The sequence below is a fragment of the Ascaphus truei genome, chromosome 12 (assembly GCF_040206685.1).
Source record: "Ascaphus truei isolate aAscTru1 chromosome 12, aAscTru1.hap1, whole genome shotgun sequence".
Classification (NCBI taxonomy): Eukaryota; Metazoa; Chordata; class Amphibia; order Anura; family Ascaphidae; genus Ascaphus; species Ascaphus truei.
Window position 1 is genome coordinate 3,772,636 of NC_134494.1, and position 19,291 is coordinate 3,791,926.

Consider the following 19,291-nt stretch of genomic DNA (forward strand, 5'->3'; position numbering starts at 1 on the left):
CCTCTCTCCCCCTCACCTCTCTCCCCCTCACTGTGCCTCTCTCCCCCTCACTGTGCCTCTCTCCCCCTCACTGTGCCTCTCTCTCCCTCCCCCTTCACTGTGCCTCTCTCCCCCCTCACTGTGCCTCTCTATCCGTCCCCCTTCACTGTGCCACTCTATCCCTCCCCCACTGTGTCTCTCTATCCCTCCCCCCACTGTGCCTCTCTATCCCTCCCCCCCACTATGCCTCCCTCTCCCCCCCACTGTGCCTCTCTCACTGTGCCTCTCTCCCTCTCCCCCCCTCACTGTGCCTCTCTCCCTCTCCCTCTTCACTGTGCCTCTCTCCCCCTCACTGTGCCTCTCTCTCCCTCCCCCTTCACTGTGCTCCCACCCACTTGCGCCAAAACGCCATTAAGCCGACCCCGTCCCAGGTGTGTGCAGGACTCAAAATAGCCTGGAGGACCCGTGTCTCTCCTTGATTTCCCGGTGCTTCGGGTTGTGACATCACGTGTCGCGTCACGGCAAGATCCGCTCCTCATAACGAGTGTTGTTGCCATGGGACCACAGATGCATCATGCGTGTTACCATGGCAACCACGGACTCGTGCACATTTATACAATAAGGCTGCGCCATAGTGCGTGCGATAGTGTGCTCTGCGCAAACAAAAACCATGTCTATCAGTCCGGCCATACTGCGTGCGGCAGCGGCTCGATTTTGAGGAGACATCTATTTGATTTTGGACGCGATGGCTGCGTCATGTGACAAGTTTGAACCAATGAGGGCGAACCTCAACTTTTGTGCCTGGTTACTGCCCAAGTGTCGCGTTTTGGTAGTTTGGTACTTTTATAGTTTATACACTGAATAATTCTACCATAGAACAATTAATTTCGGAGGTGTTTAAAAGAGAGCCATTGTGGAATCAGCAGAGCAAGGCATACCACGACCGGCACATGCAGGATACATTTTGGAAAGAAATTGGGGAAATATTGTCCATCAAAAGTACATTGATTTCATCATTTTTAAAAATTGTGTTATCTTCGCTTGCATTGTTGATCATGGTGTTGATCATGGTATTGATCATGGTATTGATCATGGTATTGATCATGGTATTGATCATGGTATTGATCATTCTTTGTATTTTTTTTTTCCACTTCCATTTTTATAATGAAATGGAATACAACCTTAGCACTATACCCACAGTGACAGTGATTTTTAAATAATATTAAGGAAAAAAAGAAGAAAAAGGCACAGAGCGCACCAAGGATGAAGAAATATGTAATGTGCAGTACAAAATAGAGAAAAATAGCAACTAAGGCTGCAGCCAAGCAGGGAAAGGGCGCGCTGGCGCTTGTGCGCTGCGCCCTGCTCGGCCGGGCGATTTGTGGCCGGCTAGGTGCGCGCTCGCCTGGCGACTCAGCCACACCGTCACGGAGCTGGTTCGCCCTCATAGGGCGAACCGTTCACGTGACGCGCTTGCAGGCGGCAAATTCAAATTTGCTTGCTCTGCAAACATCTAAGCGCCGCTCAGGCTGGCCACACACATTGCCGCAATGTGTTTCATCGCGTTGTCAGGTTATACATAAATATGTAAAACAACATTAAATTCTCCATGCTAAACAATTAAAGAGGTCCAAAAATGTAATAAACATCAAATATTATTGAAAATATTAAAAAATAACTAGACCATTAAGAACTCGAATTGTTAGGGTGCAAATTCACTAGAATGGACAAAGGAAAATACATTTTAGGATCATATAAAATACTCTGTAATAAAGGAACATATAATGAATAGTGTAAAGAAATGTGGATCAAAACATAGATATGGAGATCTAAATGGAACTATCCAATTGGGTGTGTTTAAAGAAATGCACTTAAATCGAAATCTATATTAACGGCCATATGGTGTCATACAACCCTAAAAATTCGAGTTATATTAATGGTCTAGTTATGTTTTAATATATTTTATATTAAAATGTTTATTACATTTGTGGACCTCTTTGCTTTAGCATGGAGGATTTCTATCTCCGCTGTCGGGTTTTCTATATTCTCTCTTTATTTTTGGGGGTTCTTGTGTTTTCTCCCGTGAGTCTTACTTACAAGGGTATAGGTAACTGTTAGTATTTCAGGTAACCTCGCTGCAATTTGTAAAGCTGGCGTACCTGGCATCTATCTTTCTAGATCTAAAAGAAGACCTTGACCTTTAATTAAAGGTTTCAGACAACCCCATACTATGGTAAAGAGAAGCTTGTGGGGAGCGCAGGTGTCACCATATATATGTAGGGAAGAAAATATAAAATAGTGTAGTATGTTTAAACAAATACAGCAACCTAAACAGGAATCATGAATGGGGACTCACATTCTCCCATTCTCCTGACGAAGCTGCCACGCCAGCGAAACGCGTTGAGTGAACCTGCAGCAGTCCAGAAGTGTGCCATACATGCCCCAGAACCCGTGTGGATCCATTCTGTGCTCGCCGACGAAACCGGAAGTGACGCGATGGGCCGGACCGGAAGTGACGCGACGCGACCTCGGGAGTGGGGTGGATGGAGTACACCAATGCTGCGCATCGATTTTTATGTGTCTAAGCACATGCTGATCATGTAAGTGCAATATCAATTGCCTTTTTCAATATATCATTAGTGAACATACAGTGTTGCACTAGAGTTGTCTTTCTTTCATTCCATCGAGGGTTGTCCTGCTGACATCAGGGAGTGTTTACAAGCAAGACCCCCCCTGCACATTGCTGAATCTACCCACTGCATCTTTTGCTATTCAAATGCTGTATTACAACTGGGAGAATGTGAGTCCCATTCATGATTCCTGTTTAGGTTGCTGTATTTGTTTAAACATACTACACTATTTTATATTTTCTTCCCTACATATATATGGTGACACCTGCGCTCCCCACAAGCTTCTCTTTACCGTTCAAGATAGGAGAAACTGGATCTTCTCCCAAGAGGGTTGAGCAGCAAAGTTTGCCATTTTTTATTTTATTATATTAATTTATCACATTATCTTTATTCATATATATTTCACCTTCATAAGTAGCGCCTCACAATTTTTGTTTATCACTTAACCCCATACTATGTCCTGATAGTAAATCTGGGCCCTAATATATATGCAGCCACTATCCCTCTATATTTATTCACCTGCCCTGATGTTTCAGCTGGGGAGAACACTGTAACCGTTCCATGTGTTTTTTCACACAATACTTATTACCTTATCCCAATTTCTAGCTTTTGCTAAAGAACCCTATTTCCTAGATTGTAAGACGCCATCGATTCTAAGGGCTGTTATATAGTGGCCACGCGCGGCGGTTATAAATGGCTGTGGTTAGTCAGCCGTTCTATAATAGGTCTGCGTGCGCGCACGGCAGTGAGCCTGGAGCCGGCCGACGAGGGAGAAGATGAGGAAAATAATGATTTTGTGTGTGTCTGTGTCAAAGCTGCGCAATAAAAATGTTTTTTATTTATACGTCTTTTTTTTCTTCTTAAATATGATTTAATACATTTTAACTCACACAATCTATACACACACATATACACACCCACACATATACACACACACACACATTACCTTCCATCCCAGTCGCTCACAGCATACACACAAAAAGCGTGCGGCACAGTCGCGCGTGGACACACTATATAACGGCCCTTAGACGCACCCTTGATTTACCGTATTTCCTCGATTGTAAGACGCCATCGATTGTAAGACGCACCATCGATTTGGCCCTTATAATCGAGGAAAATTACTTTTTCAATTTTTCACTTACCATGTTTCAGGAGGGGTCACATGTCAGTGGAGGATGAAGCGGGCGGTGGAAGCAGGAGAAGTCCCACATCTGCAGATGGTTGAAGATGGACAGCGGGCGGGAGTGCGGCGGGATAGGTCCCAAGTCTGCAGGTGAATGAAGATAAGAAGACAGCGGACGGGCGTGTGGTGGCAGCAACAGCAGCAGGAGATCATAATTTCAGGAGAGCTAAGCAGGAGCAGAGTGGCGTAGGGGAACAGCTTGGGAAGTGCACACTGTAACACCGGAAATTAACCGGTGTCTGACTTCCGATTACAGTGTGCACCTCCCAAACCGTTCCTCTATGCCACTCTACTCCTGCTCAGCTTTCCTGCTATTATGATCTCCTGCCACCGCCGCACACCCGCCCGCTGTCTTCATTCACCTGCAGACTTGGGACCACTCCCATCACACACCCGCTGCCCGCTTTGTCCTCCATTGACTTGGGACCTCTCCTGAAACATGGTAAGTGAAAAGAGGGGGTTAGTGCTACAGACACTTGTTTTAACATTATTTTTTTAATTCATCGATTCTAAGACGCACCCCAATTTCAGACACGTGAAAATCGGAAAAATGGTGCGTCTTAGAATCGAGGAAATAGGGTCATTAATTTAAAAAAAAAAAATTGGGAGAAAAACCCCACTGGTTTATTAAATGTGCAGATTTTTTTTTTTTAACAAGCAGACAATAGCATACGTTAAGGCTACAATTATAGTGCCCTGCGACGGCGCTCCGAAACAAATACATGGACTCCGTCGCAAGCACTTAGTCACGGCGACGAAGCGACCCAAATTTTTGACGCCGGGTAAATTAGATTTTTTTAGAGACAGTCGCCACGTGACTGTCTCTAAACCAATCAAATTGCGCGGCCCGCCCCTTTTTAGTGACGTCACTGGCCTTGTTGCCAGCGACGTCGCTAAAAATGATATTACAACTTTTCGCCAGTGACGACGTCGTCGGTCGTGTCGCCAGCACTATAAGCGCGGCCTTATCTACACTAGACTGCACTCCAACTTTATGCTGCGGCCATGCTGTCACGGAGAACGCTTGACGAGATCACTTCAGTGATTTCCCAATAAGTACGGCCACGCGCACGTACACGCTCAGCGCTTGGAGAGACATGGAAATTTGATTTCCAAGCACTCAGCAGGGTTATATGAACCTTCAATAACCAATGGGTGTAGAGGGACAGACGGCGAATGGGGAGAGAGGGACAGACGGCGAATGGGGAGAGAGGGACAGTATTGGATGAGAGCAGGGGGTTTGGAGAGGATGGGGGAGGGAGGGAATGGAGGTATGGGGGAGGGAGGGAGGGAAGGGTGTAGGGAGAGAATGGAGGGAAGAGGGAGAGAATAGAGGGAAGGTGGGAGGGAGAGAATGGAGGGAAGGTGGGAGGGAGAGAATAGAGGGAGGGGGAGGTATTGTGGGAGGAAGGAGGGATGCAGGGAAGGTGAGAACGGAGGAATGGGGGAAGGAGGGAAGGGGGGAGGGAGAGAATGGAGGGAAGAGGGAGAGAATAAAGGGAAGGGGGAGGTAGAGAATGGTAGGGTGGGGGGAGGGAAAGAATGGAGGGGAGGGATAGAATGGGGAGAAGAGGGTCCCCCTCTGAGAAATGAACATTCAAAGTACCTTGTATTGTGGGTATCACTATACACTTACTGCAGGGGCAGCCTGGAATATATAGTGCTCTAGGCTGTGCCTATAGTGCCGTCGATGGCGTTGGCGACACGACGGGTGACTGCGAAAGTTATATTTCGTCGGCGTCGCATGTTTTCGGCAATTTGATTGGTTCAAGGGCCGTCACGTGACTGACGGGGGAGGGGTGCCAAGCGAGTAATAAAGGGGTCACCCCCATTAGGCACCGTCTGGGAAGTGAGGGGTTAACCCAAAATGTACTTACAATACATATGTCCCCCTGCTTCACAACCAAAAGGTACGTCCCTTGGTTGTCCTATTCCCCCAGTTAGAGGGAATTAATTTGTATTTATTCCCCTGCCTCATGGCAAACCGTTTTATTTGCTAAGTGTTTAGATTGGTACAATTATGGTGTTTGTACCTTTGCAGTGTATGCAGCAACCACATACACTGGGATCCAGGTGGGAGATTGAAAGAAGATTACAAGAATCTCGGCAGAGCATTCCTATACATCAACAGCATTTTACTAAACTTACACACCATACTACCAGACAAGACAAAGAGAGGGTTTAAAGACCAGAGACATGAAAACCAACAGTGGGAAATATGGTAATGTTATGCAGCAAATAATCTACACACGGAAGAAATCCTATAACTGCTCTGAATGTGGGAAAAACTTTGATTACAAATCAACTCTTGTTAGACACCAAAGAAGCCACACGGGGGTGAAGCCTTATGACTGCTCTGAATGTGGGAAAAGCTTCAGTCAGAAATCAAATCTTGTTACACATCAAACAATCCACACAGGGCTGAGATACTATAACTGCTCTGAATGTGGGAAAAACTTCAGAAATAAATCAAGTCTTGTTGCACACCAAAGAATCCACACAGGGCTGAGACCTTATAACTGCTCTGAATGTGGGGAAAACTTCAGTCAGAAATCAAGTCTTGTTGCACACCAAAGAATCCACACAGGGGTGAAGCCTTATAACTGCTCTGAATGTGGGAAAAGCTTCCATTGTAAATCAAATCTTGTTGTACACCAAAGAATCCACACAGGGCTGAGACCCTATAACTGCTCTGAATGTGGGAAAAGCTTTAGTCAGAAATCAGACATTGTTGCACACCAAAAAATCCACACAGGGCTGAGACCCTATAATTGCTCTGAATGTGGGAAGAACTTCAGTAAAAAATCAAGTCTTGCTGCACACCAAAGAATACACACAGGGCTGAGACCCTATAATTGCTCAGAATGTTGGAAAAACTACAGTCAGAAATCAAGTCTTGTTGCACACCAAAGAATCCACACAGGGGTGAAGCCTTATAACTGCTCTGAATGTGGGAAAAGCTTCAGAGATAGATCAAGTCTTGTTAGACACCAAACAATCCACACAGGGCTGAGACCCTATAACTGCTCTGAATGTGGGAAAAGCTTCAGTAACAATTCGCATTTTGTTATTCACCAAACAATCCACACAGGGCTGAGACCCTTTAACTGCTCTGAATGTCAGAAAAACTTCAGCGATAAATCAAGTCTTGTTAAACACCAAAGAATCCACACAGGGCTGAGACCCTATAACTGCTCTGAATGTGGGAAAAACTTCAGTAATCAATCAAATCTTGTTGCACACCGAAGAATCCACACCAGGGTGAAGCCTTATAACTGCTCTGGATGTGGGAAAAGCTTCCGTGATAAATCAAATCTTGTTAAACACCAAAGAATCCACACGGCTGAGACCCTATAATTGCTCTGAATATGGGAAAAGCTTTAGTAAAAATCAAATCTTTTTAAACACAAGATAATTCACTTAGTGTTGCCTCCCTTTAACTTTTAATGTGAAAATTTACAAGCTACCATTAAAAAACACAAAATAGGGGTGCGTGGCTGACAGTGGGACAAGGGATACGCACAGCGTGTGAGCTCCAGGTCGTGGCCGGAAAAAAAAGGGACACTTACCTCCTTAAAAAAAATAACCGAATAAGCAGCATTGGGGACTGAGATATTCCCTTGTTTTTTTCGGGAGAAGCATACTGCCTGGAGAGTTGAGGAGGAGCGCGTGTAGGGCGGAGGATATCTACATTTGGAATCTGCTTGCAGAAGACCAGGTACACACTGAGCACACCCTTCCTCCCCTACACGGAAGGGAAAAAGTCTGTTAATAAAAAGCGCCCTCCCCCCTTGACTTGAACCTCAACACCTACTTGACATTGGCCTCTAATGAACAGAGGGAGTAAAGCCTGTTTAAGTGATTGATCAGTCTAACAAGCACAAACTGTGGAGACAAGCAGAGAGGCCTGGGTCTGGGCTTCATACACTGCATACACTCCCTTGGGTCGCCCTTGGTGGGGGGGGGGGGGGGGGGTGTTAGATGTTTGGATGAGTCAAAAGCTCCCACTATAAAATCAAAAGTGGGAGAGGGAAGGGGGGGGGGGGAAGGAAAAGCATGGAGAAAAAGTCAAGTGAATAATTGTAAACTCAGCTCTAATTCTACATAAAAACTTGCTAACCATCAACAAGCAATCAAAAAAATGTAAGGCCCCGCAGGAGGCCTCCCTTTTCTTTATACATCCTTCCTACCAGAAATAGCAGGAGATAAAATCCAGATGGATAGGGGCGTGGCCAGGAGGCTGAGCGAGTCAGCCGCAGATTGCTCTGCTCTCCCAAAAAAACAACACAAGAGTCGGAGAAAACCCCTTAAAATCGGGGATAAAAAATTAAAAATGCCACTCACGGGTCCGGGAGACAGACGGAGGGGTCTCTGGACAGCCCCAACCGTGATAATCAGGAGAAATCGGGAGAAATTCAACTGCCCACGGGTCCCCCTTCGCCTCCTGGGTGATCCAAGATGGCCGCCGGGATCGCGTGGCAGAGGTAAACCACCGATCTCAGAGCCCCACAAAGGAGAAGGAGGTAGGGGGGAACCCCGCAATCAAAAGGCAGGGACTTACCATAGCCCTCTCCCGACCACCACTGCGCCTAACCTTGCAGGCCAGAGGTGCGCTGCTGCAGCAGACAGGGGGGGGGGGGGTCGCCGCCCCCCCCACTCCCTCACACAACCATCCCCACGCGCCCGTGATCTGTCGGCTGCTGACCAGAGGTGAGCTTGATCGGAGCAGGTACCTTCCTGTGTGGCTCCGGGGCCCTGTGAGCTCCTTGGGAGGGGGGGTAATCAAAGGGAAAGAGACTCACCATTCAGTGCAGCCCTGCTGGGAGGCAGCAGGCGGCCATCAAGGTCCACCCAGCCTGCACAAACAGTGCTGGGAGGCGGCTGGCGGCCATCTTGGTCCACCCAGCCTGCACAAACAGTGCTGGGAGGTGGATGGCGGCCATCTTGGTCCACCCACAGCACTCAATACATCTGAAAGTGCTAATGAAAACCACTCACTCTCCCTCCCCTACAACTTACCCTTATTGTGAGCCCCAACATCTTACTATATATTTCTGAAAGCGTCATGTTTCTGTGTCTGTATGTGTCTCCATGTGTCCCTCCCTTTGTCCCTAGCGGCAATCCCATTGGACCTTGGGCCAGGCCAATGAGATTGCTCCGTTGGCCTTCCCGCCCCCGCACACCTCTCATTGGCCTGAGGCGGAGTGATGGGCCAAAGGAGAGACGGAGACACACACACACCACACCACGCTCTCTGCGGCTCTCCCCTCACATAGGCCGCTCCCCCAGCTGACCATCCCCGAGAGCGCTCCCCACGGCTCTCACCACCCATAGGCCACTCCCTTACCCGGCGCTCTCCCTCACCCCCCACCCGCTCACCCCCCGCTCTCCCCCCCCCCCGCCCGCTCACCCCCCTCTCCCTCCCTCCCCCCCGCTCACCACCCCCGCTCACCCCCCCCCACTTATCCCCCCACACACACACAGAGCACGGTCTCTGCGGCTCTCCCCTCACACAGGCCGCTCGCTCCCCGTCCCAGAGGCCGCTCCTCCGGCTGTCTCCGCCTCTCCCCGCGAAAGGCACAGCACCTCCTCACCGGAGCGTCTCAGCCTCTCCGCTGAGGAGCCCGAGGTGGAGGAGGAGGGCGGCCGGTACCCGGAGGAAGAGGAGGAGCGCGGCCATGTGCAAGGTGAGTAAACGCAGGGGAATGGGTTATTAAACGCGTCCCTGACTCCCCCTGCCCTTTGATGCCCACCTGCCCCCCTGCCCTTTGCCCCCTGGCCTTTGCCCCCTGCCCTCCCTCCCCCTGCCCTACCTCCCCGTGCCCTTTCCCCCTGCCCTTTGCCCCTTGCCCTCCCCTGCCCTTTGCCCCCTGCCCTCCCTCCCACTGGCCTTTGCCCCCTGCCCTCCCTCCCCCTGCCCTTTGTCCCCTGCCACCCTCCACCTGCCCCCCCTGCCCTTTGCCACCTGCCCCCCCAGCCCTTTGCCCCCTGCCCCCCCTGCCCTTTGCCCCCTGCCCTCCCTCCCCCTGCCCTTTGCCCCCTGCCCTCCTGCCCTTTGCCCCCTGCCCTTTGCCCCCTGCCACCCTCCACCTGCCCCCCAGCCCTTTGCCCCCTGCCCCCCAGCCCTTTGCCACCTGCCCCCCAGCCCTATGTCCCCTGCCCCCCCAGCCCTTTGCCCCTCCCTGCCATTTGCCCCGCCCCTCCCTGACCTTTGCCCCTCCCTGCCCTTTGCCCTGCCCCTCCCTGACCTTTGCCCCTCCCTGCCCTTTGCCCTGCCCCTCCCTCCCCTCCCTGCCCCCCGCCCCTCCCTGCCCTTTGCCCCCCCGCCCCTCCCTGCCCTTTCCCCCCCCGCCCCTCCCTGCCCTTTCCCCCCCCCGCCCCTCCCTGCCCTTTGCCCCCCGCCCCTCCCTGCCCTTTGCCCCCGTGCCCTTTGCCCTCCCCACCCTTCTACGCCCCTTGGCCCTCCCCCACCCTTCGACGCCCCTCCCCCCCGCCCTTCCACTCCATGCCCCCTGCCCTTCCACGCCCGGGCAACGCCGGGTATATCAGCTAGTCTTCTATAAACCTCCCACTGGTGCCAAAGAACAAAGGCTCAATAAAAAGCAATCATGGCACTGGTTCCAATGTGTGTGTGATCAGGACTCCATTGGAATGAGGGGGCTTATTCCAACTTAATTTTTTTTATTTTTTACATCCCCTAAATATACTCAGCTCTATTCAAAGCCAAAAACTTACTAAGTAAAAACAACAAACATGCCATCCACTAAACAAAAAAAAACGGCGGCCCGGCGTGAGGCATTCCTTTTCTTTCAAAAACAAAATACCAAAGATCAAGAAGCGTCTACCGCAGGCGGAGACGCAGACTCAGATCTAGACTCTGGAGAAGAGACGGACGCCCCACTTACCCGCAAAGAAATGATGGTGTTTGTACAAGAACTAAAAAGCTCTTTCCACTCTGAGATGCAGAGCTTCCGCCGCAGCATCAGAGAGGAGATTGCGTCCATAGGAGACCGCATTGTGGACTTGGAGGAGAAGGTGGATAACACCGCCCTTGCACAGGAGACCCAAGCGCAAGATATCGAGGAATTAAAAACTCAAGTCAAAACGATTTTCGATAAACTGGAAGATACGGAGAACCGGTCAAGACGCAATAACCTGCGGATCAGAGGTATCCCGGAAGAAGTGGACAACGCCCAACTGGACGCATATCTCACTCGGCTTTTCATGTCCCTGTTACCCGAAACATCGGATGAAAAACTTCAGATGGACAGAGCCCATAGGCTTCCTAGATCGAAAGGCCTAGATCCAGCAAAACCATGAGACGTGATCACACGCCTACACTATTTCCGTATTAAAGAGGAAATATTGAGAGCCGCTAGAACCACCCCAAAGATAGAGCAGGATAACGTTCCACTCCTCATCTTCCCGGACTTGGCTCAAACCACGCTAAACAAGCAGAGAATGTTCGCACAGATAACCAACTCAATGCGGAACAATAAAATCCGCTATCGCTGGGGTTTCCCGTGCAAAATATTGTTCACTCATCAAGAGACGATGTACATTCTACTCTCACCAGAAGAAGGTGAGGAAAAACTACAATCATTGGGCTTACTCGAACCAGAGGATCCGGAGGCCTCTCAAAGGCCACGTCATTCACCCAAGGCACAACGCCAGGCATGGGTGAAAACACCAACATCTGGCCGAGCAAAGACCCAACCCACTTGAAGAACTAGAGCTGGATACTTACTTAACACCCAGTTAAGATGGCAGACAAGCCAAAGCGTGGTCTGGACTTAAGGTACTAATCGAGACATGGCCCACTCCAGTAACCTACCTAAAAACTAACCAACGGTTGTGGTACCTGGAACACATCGACCAACTCGAGCAAGCCACAACGGCCACGACAACCTGCACATCAAGAAGTTACCGAGTTTTCTAGTTTCTAGAACGTACTAGTCCCAAAATCTAGGTATTTCCTTCTCCATTGTGAAACTGTTCTCCCAAGTTACCCACAAGTTCGAGTCATTCAAAGTTTGATAATCAGTTTGAACTAAGCCAAACACTTAAAGGGACTGATATACAATGTTTGTTTGGAACTGTTTTCTAGATAAAAGTGTATGTGTAATATAAGTCTATATGTTGTCTATAATAGAATTGGTCCCCCAAAGTTCAGCTACCAATTCTTTATTACAGGCTAAAATATTAAAGGTTACGTTTTAGGTAACTTTCTCCATGTTATTTATCCCTCTCCCCCTGTAGACTACGAATGCAGAGTCTGCCAAACTATAGCTGCCAGTCAACCCTACTTAATGTTTCTAAAATTGAGAAAGGATATGTTGATGTAAACAGTTATAACGATCAATGCCCCCCATTCTTGCTTTTATTTCCCTGATGTGTAAGATCACACACACAACCCACCCCGTATTCTTTGGGGTGATTTTGTTTTCCCTTTTCGACAGCTTAGCTCCTAAACAAAGGAGCACTGCGGCGTCGAGCCGCTGGGCCACTGCCCGCCCCCCTCATGTTCATTTAACCTGTGAGTGCGAGAGACTCACATCACGGGTTCCACTATGGCTGGTCCCCCCAAACAATGTTTGGAAGCCGGGGTCCTCGGTTTACCCCTCCCTCTCTATCCCTCCCCTCCAAGTTTTGCAAGCATTTGTCACTACCATGTTATAATATGTATATCTCTCGTTGTATATGTTCTCATACCAGATCGTTTCCGAAGACGGATGTACCGACTCTTCAACTATATGTAAGTTATCACTCTGTTCATTTGTATTATAAATCCTCGAACCTCCACCATGCCGATTAATATAATATCCCAAAACACCAAGGGCTTAAACACCCCCCGAAAGAGACGTATTGCTCTATCGGAAGCCAAAAGACTGGCAGGAGATATAATCTTGCTACAAGAAACTCACTTGAAAAAGGAGGATCAGTCACTGCTGTTCAGCAATGACTACCCCCTAGTCTACCACTCATCAGCTCCCACGAAAAAAAATGGCGTAGCGACACTTTTCCATAAAAATTTTAACTTCAAAGTAGATAAAATTAAAAGTGATCTCGCTGGGAGAATTCTAATTATTACAGGGTCACTGGACTCCACTGATATAACAATAGTCAACACTTATGCCCCTAACGAAAACCAAGAATCCTTTTTCCAGGAACTAACAAATTTAATTCTCTCTGTCCAGAAAGGCCTTTTAATTTTAGCAGGAGATCTAAACGCAATTATGGACCCAAATCTAGATAAATCCCCCAGTCCCCCCCACCACAAAAAATAGTTCCCTCTACCCGGGGACTTGTATCTATGACCAAGGATCTACTGTTGGTAGACTCCTGGAGATTAGTTAATAGCAATGTAAAGGATTTCTCCTTTTTCTCTCACCCCCATAATAGCTATTCTCGAATTGACTATATCCTAATAGACAATGAAACACAAGAGCGCACCAAGGGTCAAGATTTAATAGAAACAAATTGATAAATAACAAGTAAAAACTTACATATAGGGATATATAAGTCCAGTAGAGCAGTGCAGGGGCAACAGTCCTGGTGGTGTCCTGGGCGCAGGGGGATGGTGCTGAGGCTTATTCGGTTTGAATTTACTACCTAATAGACCAACAAATTAGCGATAACATTTCCTCAGCAGTAATTGCCCCCTCTGCTTGGTCAGACCACTCTACGCTTATAACCAGACTAGTAGGCCTCACTCCCAAAAATATTACAAGGTCGTGGTCCTTGAATGAATCCCTACTACTGAACCTACAAAATTTCCAACTAATAGAAAAAGAACTGGCCCAATACTTTGAATTAAACAATACCTCAGAGGTTTCCTCTTTTACCCTTTGGGAGGCCCACAAATCAGTGATAAGAGGCAAACTGATGGCCCTGGCTTCTCAGGGAAAAAAAAGAAAAAACAAAACAAATTGAAACACTAAAACAAAAACTATCAGAATTAGAATTTATTCATAAATCAAACCCATCTCGAAAAAACTACAGGCAGATAATCACAGTGAGGGGAGAACTAACCCTTTTGTTGGTGTCAAACGCAGAAAGATCTATAAGATGGACCCAACAGAAATACTACGAAAAAAGTAATAAAGCTGATAGAATGCTGGCACGCAAATTAAAGCAAAAACAAGCTAGAGCTAAAATTCACAACATCCACACTAAAAATTTCTCAGTATCCCACCAACCCAAAATTATAAACGACGCATTTAAAGACTATTACATATCCCTATACAACCTACCAGGCCCAAAGGGAGACTCGGCTAAAAACAAAAGAGCAATAAAGATTCGAAATTACCTAGCAGAATGCCGACTTCCCACCCTAGATCCGAACGATATCATAAACCTCGAAAAAACTATAGAGCCCCTGGAAATTATGGACGCCATAAAATCCCTGAAAATTGGGAAGGCCCCTGGTCCGGATGGATTTTCTAATCTTTATTACAAGAAATATTCCACAATGCTCCTCCCATTTCTTACCAAAGTATTTAATGAGATGCTACTAGGCCTTCCCCCTCCTAGGGATATGCTTCGCGCTACCATTGTGGTAATCCCAAAAGAGGGGAAAGATCCTCTGCTGTGCTCTAACTACAGACCTATCTCATTGTTAAATACTGATCTAAAACTTTATGCAAAGATCTTAGCCAACAGATTAAATAATATCCTCCCTAAACTGGTTCATCCGGAACAGGTGGGGTTTGTTCTGGGCAGACAAGCCCTTGACAACACTAGGAGGACAGTGAATCTAATACAGGAAGCACAAAACACAAAGTGCCCATCTCTATTACTTTCTTTAGACGCAGAAAAACCGTTCGATCGATTAGACTGGCAGTTTATGTCAGCTACGCTTTCGCAGATGGGATTCACAGCTAAAATTCTAAACAGCATAAACACACTATACTCCACACCAACGGCCATGGTGAGGACGAACAACTCCTTATCTGACCCCTTTTCAATATCAAATGGAACTAGACAGGGTTGTCCGCTCTCACCTCTGTTGTTTGCCTTAGCCATAGAACCATTAGCATGCCGGATAAGGATGAACCCCAATATTGCGGGTATTCCTGTTGGTCAGGAAGAATTCAAAATAGCTCTTTTTGCGGATGATATACTATTGACGCTCTCAAAACCTCTTACATCCCTCCCTAACCTTTTTCATGACCTGTCAGAATTTGGCTCCCTTTCAGGTTATAAAATTAATCATTCCAAATCCATGGCCCTTAGCTTAAATCTCCCTAAAGAATTAGTAAAATTACTCCAACTAAATTTCGACTTTAAATGGAATTCGAACCATATTAAATATCTAGGGGTCCAATTAACAAAAGATTACTCGACTTTATACAACGCAAATTTTAAACCCTTTTTCGTCCAGATAGATAAGGATTTAACCACTTGGAATCCATATACAATATCCTGGTTTGGGAGAATAACCACCATTAAAATGAATATTCTACCCAGACTCCTCTATCTCTTCCAAACTCTTCCGGTTAAAATCTGTCAGAAAGACCTAAACAATATACAGAAGAAAATTTTGAAGTTTGTCTGGCAAAATAGGCGACCCAGAGTTCGTAGAGATATTCTTTATAAATCCAAATCAGAAGGAGGCTTAGCTCTCCCGAACTTACAAAACTACTATAGAGCCGCACAGTTAGGGCAACTCATTAGCTGGCATTCAAACCCAACCGAGAGGAGGTGGGTCGAGATAGAGGACCTGATTTGTTCCCCGTGTAAAATAAAAAATCTCCTCTGGCTCAACAAAAAGTCTAGACCACCTGAGACCTACAAGAACCCGGTGATATCCTTTGCCTGTAATCTCTGGGACTCCCTCAAAACCAAGTTCCAACTAACCGATTCCCCTTCCCTTATGCAACCACTATTCTCGGACCCTTCCCTTCCTTTTTACTCAGGAAACCCGCACTCCCATACCTGGATTCAAAAAGGACTCACAAGAGTCAAGGATATCCTCACCCAAGGGAAAGTCCCCCCATTCGCTTCGCTACAAACAAACCACGATATCCCCTCCTCTGAATTCTTCAGATTTCTACAGGTTAGGCACTATATCCAATCAGTCTACAAACCAGGTCGAACCCATGATTTGACTTTGTTTGAGGACTGGTGTCTATACCAACCCCACGCAAAGGGCACTATCTCTAGAATATATCACAGTTTATCCTCTACCAAGAACAACCAAACCCCCGATAACTATATGGTATCCTGGGAAAAGGATCTTAACGTCTGTATAGATCTCGATACCTGGACAGACATCTGGGAAACTGCTTCCAAAAACTCATCATGCGTTGTAATTAAGGAGAATATTTACAAGTTAATATTCAGATGGTACATGACTCCTGCCAGGGTTGCACTCTTTTCTCCCAGGCGTTTCCCCTCTGTGCTGGCGCGGTTGTGGTGAAGTGGGGAGTATACTGCACATATTCTGGTCATGCCCCAAAATCCAACAAACCTGGATGGAAGTGTTCACCTTAATACACAAGATACTAGAAATCTCTGTCCCACACGACCCAGTATATATATTGCTAGGAAAACCAATGGCTAATATCTCCAAAAAAAAAGCTAGAGTAATATCCCAAATTTTAAACGCTACACGGTGTACAATTGCCAAAAATTGGAAACAACCGGCCCCCCCATCCTTAAATCAAATAAACAACAAAATTTGGCATATAGTCTATATGGAAAAACTCTCAGCCTATCTGAACGGCTCTACCTCGCAATTCTCTAATATTTGGGCTCCTTGGTTACGTCATGCAGGTATATCCCCATATATAGACTAGAATACTTTGAACAGAGTGATACATGTGGTATTTAAATTGTTGAATACAGTGCGATATTGGTACAAATGCTACCCCCTCCCCCGTTCTCCCTCCTCTCTATTATTCCACAGCCATTTTATTTGTATTACTGTATCCCCCTTTTCTTTTGTGTAATATGTTGTGTTTACCTTATTTTGTATGTTTGAAAATGCTCAATAAAAACTTAAGTAATAAAAAAAAAAATCCAGATGGATAGAGCACACAGACTCCCTAGGCCTAAACACTTTGACCTGGCAAAACCACGAGATGTGATCGTCCGCCTACACTATTTTTATGCCAAAGAGGAAATATTGAGAGCTGCTAGGTCCATGCCAAAGATTGAACGAGATCATTTTCAACTTCTTATCTTCCCTGATCTGGCCCAAATAACACTGAACAAACAAACAAAGAATGTACAGTATCTGCAGATTACCCAAACACTGCAAAAGAACAAAATTTGTTAACGCTGGGGATTCCCCTGCAAGCTGTTGTTCAGTTATGAGACAATGTATTTCTCTTCTCACCAGAAGAAGGTGAAGAAAAACTGAGCTCACTGGGTCTGCTTGCACTAGAGGAACCAGAGGCCTCCTAGCCGGCCCATCCTCCATCTAGACCTTAGCGCCCAGAATGGGTCAAGGTTTTAACCCCAAGACAAGTGCTAATTAATCCTGACTGAGAAGCCAGGGCTGATTGCACTTTAAGAAGCAGCCCACGACAGTGTCAGAGGATGGGATGTGTTCTGGACATAAGGTATATGTTGATAATTCTTTCCGCCCCGGAAATGTTCTTCAGAATTCAGTTACCAATCTCACACTATGTATCAGGTATTGGATACTAAAGGTTATGTTTTATGTATAGTGTTTTCTTTTTCTTATCACATGTTCAATACCTGCTTTGACATGAATGTTTATTTATCCTGTGAGTGTGACTGTTCCACTCCACAGTATCCAACTAGGTCCTCTGTATATCCCACCCTATTTTGTTTTTCTCAAGCCCAGCCCCCGAAGCATTTGTCATTACCATGTATTGACTGGTGTATATGTTTTTGCCCCAACATTTTTATAAAGTTTGATGAATCGTTTTTTCTGTTGTGTATATGTTATCACTCTGTTCACCCACACCATATACCACTAAAACATTACTATGCCAATTAATATAATTTCTCAAAATACTAAGGGACTAAACTCCCCCCACGAAAAGCGAATAGCTCTGTCAGAGGCCAAAAGGTATGGAGGGGGGGAGGGATATAGTTACTGTATGTTGCAAGAAACCCACTGGAAAAAGGAGACCAGACATTACGATTTAGCAAGGATTATTCATTAATCTATCATTCTCTATAAAAAAAAATGGAGTGGCTACACGCTTCCATAAAAATGTAAATTTTAAGGTAGATAAAATCAAAACTGATCTCTCTGAAATAATTTTGATTACAGGCTCATTGGATTCTACCTATCTAACAGTTGTAAATATGTATGCTCCTAACGAAGATCAAGAGGTTTTTTTTAGGAGTTAACAAACTTAGTAGAATCTGTTCAGAAATGTCTCCTAATTCTAGCCAGAGATTTAAATGCAATTATGGATCCAAATTTAGATGTCACCCAGCCCCACACCACCACACAGGACAGCCCCTTCTAATTGAGGACTTGTTTCTATGTCAAAAGAACTGATGCTCGTAGACTCTTGGAGATTAATAGTCGTACAGTTGTGGTGAGTGCATGGAGATAGGAGAAACATAATAACACATACAGGGTAAATATTGAACCCACTAAATGCAAAACATGCAGATTTCCACATATAGGGGAAGGGTGATAAACTATATAAACACAGCTGATGCCAGCTCTACTCACATGGGCAAGTGTGGGCCAATCTCATCAGGGTTTCTTTAGATGCGTCCTCTTTTCTCCCATCTAAGGTCTGCTTCAAGAGATGGTATCCAGGGACAGTTGAAGGGGGGAGGGGTTACTCCCTCTGGTTAGGCTCCAAATAGGGGCGAAAACACGATCATGTAAGAAAGGGTATATTTATTGTAACAACAGGTAAGTATGCAATACTTACATGTAAATAAAAACACTTCCAGCGTCCGTCTCCTTCGCGTCAGCTCGTACAGGGATTCCCCCTGTTGCCGCGTCCGGTCGCAGGGCCTGTGACGGAGCTTTTCCCTCAGGAAATACGGTGGCCTTCAGTGATCCAAAAAAGAAGAGTAGCTACTGTATGTCGGCACAGGGCTACGCGTTTCACAAGTGATCTCTCGCTTTGTCAGGTCCTGTCGGCAATGTGGATGTGAGCTAGCTAAATACTCGATATTCAGGTGGTCATAATCATAGTCCATATTAATTAAAATCATGATCGAGGTCTCCATAACGTCTCTTATCATTAATATGCAATATACAAATTGCATAGAATGAAACATCACATGTCCAAATCACTAAGAGCCCTTAAAAACATTTAAATAATTTAAATAACATTAATACTGTTAAGAGGCAGGATTTATATGGGGAACATCAAACCATGTGGGTATAACCCCCTCTTGTGAATCTTTAGAAAATGTGCATGCAAATACAAATGCATACTGTATGGCATACATGTATCACACAAGAGCCTACCCATAGGGTGATGGTCAGGCTGTTCCTAAATAATCATTGTCACAATATCATATTCAATTGTATCCATAAAATCTAATT

General features: G+C 46.2%; 2 protein-coding genes across 2 annotated transcripts in view; both read left to right on the forward strand.

Moving 5' to 3' along the window:
• Positions 1-19,291, forward strand: part of LOC142464294 (uncharacterized) — a 566,786-nt gene that overhangs the window by 384,954 nt on the left and 162,541 nt on the right. Inside the window, exon 8 of the mRNA XM_075567766.1 lies at positions 6,049-7,134. Within this exon, the coding sequence (XP_075423881.1) occupies positions 6,049-7,134 (1,086 nt within the window). The remainder of the gene's footprint in view (positions 1-6,048; positions 7,135-19,291) is intronic.
• LOC142464298 (uncharacterized) overlaps positions 1-19,291 on the forward strand; it is a 429,853-nt gene that overhangs the window by 2,096 nt on the left and 408,466 nt on the right. The window lies entirely within an intron of this gene.